The sequence below is a fragment of the Erithacus rubecula genome, assembly GCF_903797595.1.
Source record: "Erithacus rubecula genome assembly, chromosome: 5".
NCBI lineage: Eukaryota > Metazoa > Chordata > Aves > Passeriformes > Muscicapidae > Erithacus > Erithacus rubecula.
This window is the reverse complement of record NC_136687.1, coordinates 68,419,626-68,429,368: the sequence shown is the minus strand read 5'-3', so window position 1 is coordinate 68,429,368 and position 9,743 is coordinate 68,419,626. Positions and strand designations below refer to the sequence as shown.

The 9,743-nt window shown below is 63.9% G+C and overlaps 1 protein-coding gene across 1 annotated transcript; it reads right to left on the bottom strand.

The window, feature by feature from the left end:
- Positions 1-407: 407 nt before the first annotated feature.
- Positions 408-7,528, bottom strand: PRDM8 (PR/SET domain 8). Its single transcript, XM_079305510.1, is given in 5 exon segments — positions 408-1,660; positions 1,662-1,887; positions 2,076-2,307; positions 2,532-2,752; positions 7,443-7,528. Coding segments are annotated over 5 exon segments (1,872 nt in total). The 5' UTR covers positions 7,477-7,528; the 3' UTR covers positions 408-501.
- Positions 7,529-9,743: the final 2,215 nt, after the last annotated feature.

Sequence of the window (9,743 nt, the reverse complement as noted above, 5' to 3'; positions counted from 1 at the left end):
GGGTAGCGCCCGGTGCATGCAGGACCCCGGCCCGCCGGCCGCCGGCCCCGCCGCGCTCCCCTCGCCCTCGGCTTCATATCCAAAATAAAAATTTACCCTGACATAGAATTATTATTACATCTAAACCATAAGTGCTTAATAATTTAAGTAGAAACGTATGACAAATGCATCAATATGTTGCAATATATGACATTTTAAAAAATGTATTTTTTAAGTCATTTGAGATTTTTTTTTTTTTCTTTTTCCCGGTGATTCTCTCTCTCTCCTTTTTTTTTTCTTTTTTTTTTTTTTTTTTTTTTTTTTTTTTTTTTTTTTTTTGTTGTTGTACTTTTACCTTCATTTTTTCTGCTTCTTCTTCTTCACCTCCTCCTCCTCACCCGCTGCCCTCCCCGCCCCTCCCCGGACAGTGGAAACGCGTGCATCGAAGGGGAAGGGTGGGAGAGGCGGGCGGCCCGGTGTTCCCCGCGCGGGGGTCCCGGGCGGGTCCCGGGGCTGTCCCCGCTAGTTGTGGGAGGTCATGTGGCGGGAGAGGTGGTGGCGCTCGCGGAAGGACTCGTTGCAGATGGGGCACTTGAGCTTCTCCTCGCGGCGGCGCTTGACGAGGGGCTCCAGCGCGTATTCCTTCTTGTGGTGGGAGCGCATGTGGTAGACCAGGTCCGAGGTCATGCGGAAGGACGCGTTGCACTTGGCGCACCAGTTCTGAGCCGGCAGGCACAGCGAGGTGAAGGACGGCGGCAGCAGCGTCAGCGCCGACGGCAGCTGCAGCTGCAGCGGCCCCGCCGCCGCCGCCGCCACCGCCGCCGCCGCCGAGCTCTTGGGCCAGAAGGCCGTGGTGTAGAGGAAGGGGCTCTGCTTGGGCAGCCCCCCGCCGCCGCCGCCGCCGCCCGCCGCCTCCCCGCCGCCCGGCAGCTTGGCGGCCAGCGCCTCGGCGGCGTACAGGCGGCCGGGGGCGGCGGCGCCGTCGGGGCACGGCTCGCCCAGCGCGCCCAGCTTGGGCCCCAGCACCAGCGGCGGGACGTGCGGGAAGGAGCGGGCGGGCTGCGAGAAGGCGCTTTTCCGCTCGTCGGCTCCGCCGCCGCCGCCGCCGGGCCCCCCGGGGCCGGCCCCGAGCTGCGGCACCGTGCTGAAGGCGCTGCCCCGCGCCGGGCTGCCGCCGTCCAGGCGGGCGGCCAGCGGGCCCCCCGCGCCGCCGCGGGGGCACAGCCCCGGCTCCGCGCCGCCCGCGCCCGGGGAGCCGCGCTCCGGGCCCTCCTCGGGGCCGCCGTCGGGCTCGGGGCCGCGGGCCGCCTTCTTCACCTCCACGAAGGCGCTGCGCTTGGCCTCGCCGGTCTCCGGGCTGGGCGGCGCGAAGAGGCGGCCGCCCTCCTCCAGGCCGCAGTAGGAGCCGGCGGCGCGGTACTGCTGCTGCGGGGCGCAGCCCGGCTCCTCCTTGGGCGCCGCGGGCAGCCCCGGCCGCTCGGCCGGGAAGCGGCCCCGCGCCGCGCCGGGCCCGCGCTCCTCCTCCTCGGGGAAGCGCCGCTTCGCCTTCCCGGCCGCCGCCTCGGGGCCGCCCTCGGGTGGCGCCGGCCGGCCCGGGGACCCGGCGCGCCCCCCGCGGGAGTTCTCCAGCTCCCGCGCCAGGTTGTGGAAGTCCGTGGAGGGCTTCGTGCTGGCGGCGGGGACCGCCGTCGGGCCCGGGGAAGGGATGGTGCGGCGGCCCGCCGGGTTTCCCGAACTTGCCGGGCTCCTGCTCCTTGCCGGCGCCGTCCTTGGCGCCTGCGGCCTCGGCGGCGGGGCCGATGTCGGGGCCGTGCAGCCTCTTGGGGCAGCGGAACCGGAGGTGTGCGGCGAAGGGCAGTTCGAACTGGAAGCGCTGGCTGCACTCGGGGCAGGCGAAGGGCGGCGAGCCTGCGTCGGGCGGGCACGACAGACAGACAGAGAGGAGAGAGAGAGAGCACCGTGAGCCGGGGCTGCCGACGGGATATCCGCCGAGAGTCTGGGCATCGGGAGCGGGAGGGATCCCGGAGCCGACCGCCGCCTCCCGCTTCCCCCCGGCGGCGGGGATCCCGCTCCTTCCTCCCGCCCGGGACACCCACCGTTGGTGCGGGCGGGGGCCCGGGCCGGCCCGAGCAGCAGCAGCTCGGTGAGCTCCTTCCCGTACCACACCAGCAGCTCCTCGTCCTTGGCGATGCGGCGTAGGGAGCGATAGAAGAGCTGCCCGCTCTTGATGTAGGCCTCCAGGTTCTGCTCCTCCCGCTCCCGCGCTGACTGCACCAGCCGCAGCCACATCAGCCCCTCCGACGAGCCGTTGGCCGCCGACGTGTCCACCTGAAAGCCCGCGTTAATCCACCGGACCGAAGGACCGACCGACCGACCCACCGACCGGCAGCACGGGGCCAGGCAGCGGCGGCAGCGGCTCTGCCCTCGGGGACAGCCGCGGCTCTGCCCTCCGGGACAGCATCCCGGCGGCGGGGTCCCCGGCCCGACCCGCGATCCGCGCCGGGGACGCGTTCGGGCACCGGCGGCTGGGCCCGGGGACAAGCGGCTCTTACCCGGAATATGTAGGGGACGGTGCGCTTGTCGGTGGATTTGAGGGCGATAAAGGCGATGCTGTCATACAGGGACGTGTGGCTTAGGACGCAGGGGCCGAAAATGGCATTTTCCGGGATGTCGCAGGTAGTGTAAACGCTGGTAAAAATATCAGTCAAGCACTGCTGGACCGTCTTGGCATCCCCGTCCCATATTCCCCGCTGGACGCCGGCGTCCTCCATCCCTGCGGGCGGAGAAAGAGGCACAGAGGGGTGGTTACCGCAGCGAGTCCCGCTCAGCGGTACACCGGGATGCCCCAGAAAACAAAATAAAATCGGCTTGAATTGTTAAATAAGACATTAAGAAAAAAACTCCCCCCCACCCCCCCCAAAAAAAAAAAAAAAAAAAAAAAAGGACAGATAGGAAAAAAAAAAAAAAAAAACAAAAACCAAAAACCAAAAAAAAAAACAAAAACAAAAACAAAACAAAAAAAAAAAAACCAGGCGAGCAGTTTCTCCGGTCTGAAAACAAACCAGAAAAAATAAAGCGGGCTAGGACCTGCGAGCAGAGGCGAGGTGCGGGGACTCTGCCGCGCCGATTAATTTTTTTAGATATCGCGGCGGAGCTGGCTCTGGGCAGGACCCGGGAATCCCACCGGCCACGTATTGTCCCGAGCTCCGCCAAGCCCGGGAGCCGGGCCGAGCTGCGGGCTATGCCGGGGGAGCGGGTGGGTTCCAGCGGCTTGTCATTGTCGCCGATTGCGTGTCAGCTCACCTCCCGCTCCGCGCGACAAGGGGAACGTATGGCTGCTCATTATCATAATCCAGCACTTTCCCTCCGAGACTTTAATTAAAAGCAGCAAGCAGAGGTAATTATTTTTACCTCGACACGCTTATTTATGGAGCGGGGTGAGCCCCGGCTGCCGCGCGTTCCGGGCTGCGGGCAGCTGGCGGGGAGCGGGGAGTGGGCAGGGTGCGGGGCCGAGGCCGGGGAGGGAGCATCGCGCCCGGCTGCGGTGCCCTCGCCCTTCCCGAACAGATCAGCGCACGGCTGCCTCCCCCCGCCCCATCTGCCATCGAAATCCGTCATTTAAGGCTGGCTCGGGAAAGGACCGGTGCTCCTCCCGGTGCGCCTGCTTACGGCTGCCGCCGCTCGCACCGGGCACGGCTCCGCCGCGCCGCCGCTCCCTCGCCGATTTCGGGGTACGGCCGGGTTCCCGCACGGCCGGAAACTTCACCACCCCCCCCTGCCCCCGGAGCGGCGGCGGGGATCCCGGTCCCTCCCCGGCAACGGAGGCCGGGGAGAAGGTGCTCCGGCCGCCTCCCCGGCGCCCTCCCCGTTCCGCCGATGCCCGACACATCCCTTCCCCGAAGGAACGATTTCGACAAACGAAAGCACCGGCAGCGAGCGGCCCCCGCCGAAGTTTTCCCCCGGCGGCGGCGGGCCCCGTACGGCTCCCCGCGGCCCCGCATCCCCCCGGCTCCCCGGGCCGTCCCCGGCCCCGCGGCGCTGCCTTCGCCCGGCCGCCCTTTGTCCGGGGCGGGCGGCGCCGGGGCCGCTCCCGGAGGGCTCCGCCGCCGGTCCCCGCAGCCCGGCCAGGGCCGGCGGCAGCGCGGCCAATCCCCGGCATTGTTCCCGCTCCGGGGCGGCGGGGCCCCTCCGCCGGCACTCACCAGGGACGGTGGGGATAATCCTCGCCCCGACAGTGGCACAAAGGCGGCTCCGGGCTGGCTGCCTCGGGCTCTCAGCGCCGCTCCATGCCGGGCCGGGCCGTGCGGGCGGCGGAGCGGGAGGCGCGCGGTGCAGACGGACCCGGTGCAGTGAGGGGCTGGCACGCAGACACACACTTTTTGTTTGCTGCACATAATCTGCCCAATGACGCGTGACAGCCCACGTCCCTCCCGTTAACCCCTTCGGGGCTGCCCGCCTGCCGCCCGCCGGCCCCTCACCTGTACCCGCCGCCACCGGGCACCAGCGGGGAAGGGGATGGGGAACGCGGGGCGCGTTCCCCCAGCGACCTTCTGCCGGGGCAGCGGGCGTGCTCGGGGCCGCGGCTCCGCTTCGGCCCGCCGGGGGTGCGGGGCGGGCAGCGGGGGGGCCCGACGGCCGCTCCGCCCGGCGCCGGGACCGCGGCGGCCGCTTCCCGCCCGGTCCCCGCACCTGCCAGGTAGGGGCAAGCGGAGCCGCGGAAAATACCCTCCTGTGCGGGACGGAGCCAAGCGGCGATGGCCGTGCCCGGCTCCGCCGAGCGGCCCTGCGCTGCCCGCGCCCGGAGGAGGCCCGGCGTGCGGAGAAGCGGCACCGGGCAGCCCCGCGCTCCCTGGCGCAGGAGCGGGGCACGGCCCAGCCCCGGCCGGAGCCCCCCGCCCGTCCCTGGCCATTGCGGGAGGGAGGGCGGCCGTGGGCTCTCCTCCCGCATCCACCGACACCCGCGCAGCTCCGGGGAACAGAGACACGCGCAGATGCTCTGTGCCGAAATAAGGGGTTTACCGCGTGGAAAAGTGTTTACCGGTCCCTCCCTGATCGCCGTCATTTCGGATATAAAACAGATTAAAAAAAAAAAATTAAAATTAGAATATGAAACCTCTTAAAATAAAATAATAAAAAAAAAAAAATTTAAAAAAAAGAGAGAAAGACAAAGCATTTTCTAGGGGCGAACGGAGCGGGGTTTGCAGAGAGTGGGCTGATGTTTGGCTTTCAAATTCACTTATCCTCCACATAATTACGATTTTCCTTGCATTAGGATTAAAGGCTGCATATAATATGCTTTCAACATTTATCTTATTAATTCGACAAAAGGCAGCGTCTCCTAAAACGGAGATTCTCATAACATTAAAAATATGGGAGTGTGTAAAAATTTGTATGTCAATTCCTGCTTCAAACGTGGTGGTTGTTTTTTCCTATTTCTGTTTCTTTTTCCATTTTTTTTCCCCCCGGTGTTGCAGCTCCCGCTGTAAGATATAAATTGTCCGAATGACTGCCATTAGTCGGGGGAAAGAAAACCTACGCGCTCATTTCATTCGCGAGAATTTTAAGGGACACCACGGCACATAGACGATCTCGAGATCGCCTGGGCATGATCCAAGCTACCGAAATTCTCTGGGACTGGAAAGAACCGCGGCGGAATGTCTGTGCTTTTATCCAGGCTCTGATGCCAGTCTGGAAGTGGGTGCCAGGGAACAGCGTCCTTCGACCGGCAGAACGGCGCTGGGCTGTATGCGGGCTCTTTCTTTTGGAGTTTCTGCTGGGGATGCCTCCGCCGGCAGCGCCCACCGCAAGCCCCGCAGAGCCCGGTGCCGGGGGCGCTCTCCCGGCCCCGCGGAAATGCCTCGCCGGGATTTTGGGGACACGGGCCAGGTGCGCCGGGCCCGATGCGGGCCCCGCCGCGCCGCCGGCGAGCGCAGTGTCACCCCACGGGGCCGTGCCATCGCTGCCCGCCGCCTCCCGCCCGCCGCACGCTCCTAGCTCGGTACATGCACGGATTTTCTATTCGCTTATTTTTCCAGAAAACCTCTTGCGGAGAGCCAGGGGCAACCCGGGCTAGGGAGTTCCGGCAGTTTTCCCGGGGATGCCCGCAGCCGGCAAACCCCCGCCGCTCCCCGCCCTCCAAAATCACAGCCCCTGCTCCGCCCTGGACGGCACAAGCAGCTCCCGGGCCAGGGAAAGGAAGCCCCAGGACCAGCCGGCGAGCCCCAGAGCTGAGCTCAGAAGGGGCTTGGCTCGCGAGCCAAACTCCCACAGAAGCCAGCCCCGACGGGCACCAAGGCCCGGGGTCGGCTGCTCCCTGGCCGGAGGGGATCCAGGCGGCCGCAGGACCGAAGGGATGGTGTGGTGGGGATGCCGGGATGCTTGGACACCGTTATCACTAACCACCGTGATAACCATCTTCTGCCCACGATTAGTTATCGTGGGGACGGCTGAAAGGGACACAGGACCTGCTCCCGGGGGTGTCACTATTCTCTTTCGTCCCTGACGTTCACACGGGAAAGGGAGAGCAGAGGGACCAGGAAAGGCTGCTCAACCTGCGCCCAGAAACACTCCAGCATCCTTTGGGAGACACTGCCTGAGTCGTGTCATGCACCAGGCCTACGGGTGTGTGGTTATTCCTGTGAGGACACACACACACACAGCTGAGAGCCAGCTCCCAGGTGACTGCAATAAAGTCACTCATAAAATGAAATCACCCAGAGAACACAGGAATCCCCAGCCACACTCACCTCTGCGGGGCCAGGGCACCGTGGGGAGGGCGTACGAAGGGATGCTCGGAACTGCCTTGCCACCCTCTCTGCCTGCTGCTCTCAGGGCCGGGGCCAGCTGCGGTGCCCCGGAGATGCACACCAGGTGGAAAGGAAAATCCACTCAAAATGAAATGCGGAGCCACAAGCTTTCCTGGTGCCTGGAGAAATGCAGCCAGAATGGTTCCCTTCCCTGGAGACAGACAGGCCTCTGTAGTGGAAATAAATCGGGGCCTCAGCTGAATGACTGAAATCATCCTTCCAGCCTGTCAGCAGGCTCGTGGATGGCTCCTTTCCTGGGGAAGCCCTGTGCTGGGGTGCCCGAGAAATCCCACCATGCTACAGACATGAGCAGTGCTTCTACCACTGCTGATTCTGCCGAGCAGCACGGGGATGCACTGAGAGTCCTCAGATCCACAACCAGGTGAGTGTTTGCCTTCCTCCAGATCCTTGCCAGGGCCGAGGCACACCAGGAGCGTTCTGTCTTGTTTGCAGCCCAGCTCCCAAACACACCTGGGTGCCTGTCCCTTCCTATTCCCTCCGACCCTTCGGCCCCACCTCACCAATGCTGGATTCCCGGGTCAGGTCACCACCTTGCCACAAAACCACAAATCCCCATAAAGGGATAGCAGCTTTAGCTGCGGTTCACCCCAAGCAGCAAAAGCTCCTGCTCCCAGGAACCCGACATACCTTCCCTACCTGCATTCTTGTGGTTCAGACACACCATAGGCATCTTGGCTCTTTCCTCATCCCTGATGGTGCCCGAACTTCCCTCTATTTTCTCCTGAGCAAATGCAGAGTCCGGTTAGAAATACTGGTTTGCATATTCACCAAAGGGTCCCAGATATTTTTTTATTACTGACCAAAACCTAGGCCACCAAACCTAATACAGGTGACTGGTTAAACGGTTTCTACACAGCCCAGTATCACTGCTGACTTTCTACCTCAAAATTATTTTTCTCAGGCTTTCTGCTTCCCCTCCTTACTTGGCCCGACAGCAGCATCGAGGTTTAAAACCTGGAAAGCTTTCACCTAGCTTCACCTTCCTTCAAACGTTTACCAGCCTGACAGAAGACATGATTGGCTACGAAGGAGAGAAAAGGGAGAGAAATGGAAGAAGGGGAATCCCTGCGGGACTGAAATCCGCCTGCGCCTCCTGTACACCCTCGAGCCGTTATGTCCCTGTGTGCCAGCATCATGTCCCACGCTGGCCCTGGCTCGGTGTCAGGCCGGGCAGAGGGCACGCTGCAGCTGGAGGCCAGCGCAGAGCGCGGGCCCCCAGGGACGGTCCCAGAGCCCTCGGCCCGGCGCTGCCCGGCGTGGGGCGCCTGGGGCCGGGCAGCGCTGGGCTCCAGCTCCGCCCTCGGGAGCTCCGAGGTCAGAGCGGTGGCCCGGACGTCTCTTTGGTGAGCACAGCAGCTCTGTGCTGTCGGGCCCGCGAGGACGTCACCCTGAGCTGCCCAGCGGACCCTGGGTGGCCGCCGAGCTCCGCGTGGCCGAGCTCTGGCAGGAGCTGAGTGCGCAGCACATTCCCGTCAGGTGAATAGCCCTCATGCGGGGATGGCCCCTCTCTCCCTGGCGCTGCCTGGGGGGTCTGTGGGCCCTGCCTTCTCCAGCAACTGGCAGTCCCTAAAGTTAGTAGAGGTTTCCTAAACCCTGGCGCAGAGGGGGTGGGGAGAGCAGTGAAAGGACGGACAGACGGGGCGGGGGGGAGGGAAAAAATAAAGATGCAGAGGATTTCAGCTCCAGCTCTGCTGCAGCAACTTGACGTGGGGTGTGTGAAGGAGCTTGAAACTTAAAAAGATTTATTTTCTCTAGTCATAAATCTCATCCCGTTGTTCCTCTGACCAACCAAGCATGATAAAGTCCTTTTCCATAAAGTATTCAGTATTAAAGCCACAAAGCTCACCCAATCAGTAGCCATCTGCTTCTCCCATAACTGCTGCTCCAGAAGCAGGGGAAAGCAGCCAGAAGAGAAAGGGCACCACTGTTACGGCTCTGGGACAAATGAGGAGGCACTGAATAGCAGCCGAAACCTTTGGTTTGCCTTGTATATCTGTATCTATAGAGACAGAGGAAGAAAGGAAGCATTATATTGATACAACAATTGTAAAACAAAAAAAGGAAGAGGCATCTAAAGGGCAATATAGCGGGCATCAGAGGGCCCCGCGGGGAGGGATTCTCGCAGATTCATACAGACCTTTAATTGCTTTGCAATTGAAAGATAAAGAGGCCGAGCAAAAAAACCGGGGAGAGCGGCAGAGCGACCTGCGTTAAATGGTGCATCGGCGCCCGAGCTCCCGCAGCCAGCGAGGCGGAGCAGTGCTGCTCGGGCTACGAGATTCCCGGGGCCGACCCCCGGCCCGGGCACGCCGCACTGAACTTGGCTTCCAGCCGGCTGGGAGGGAACGAGCCCCAGCCACCCCCGGAGCTCCCCGTGATGCAGGACTGGGCCCGCAGCTGCCCCCCCGGAAGGGGTTCGCGGGGACGCCCTCCTCGCTGCTCCCGGGAGCACGGGAAAAGCCGGCAGCGATGTCACCCCAAAAAAGCCGCGGGGAGGCGGGAGGGTGGCGGACCGGAGAGGGGGTGCAAAGGCCTGGGAGGGGCTGCAGGAGCAGCGGGCGTGCAGCGCCCACCCGAGAGCGGCCCCCGCCTATTCCTGCGCTGCCGCCCGCCCGGCAAACAGCGGGTTAATGACCGAGTCAGGTCATTAGCCGAATTACGGCCCCTGAGAGCCGGGGGCTCGAGCCAGGACCCCACTGCACGCTCTGGGGAGGGGACATCGCCCCCAGCCCGCGGGGACACAGACAGGGACCCACGGCCACGGGCCGGGATTAGCGGCGGCGGGCCGGGATTAGCGGCCGCCCGCTCTGCTGCCGCTCTCCGGGATTAGGCCGGGATTAGGAGGCGGCCCCGTCCCCACTCCCGCGCCCGGGCGGGGTGAGGGGGAGTCCCGCAGACCCGGAGGGGCTCGGGCCGCACGGGGGACCGGTCTCCCCC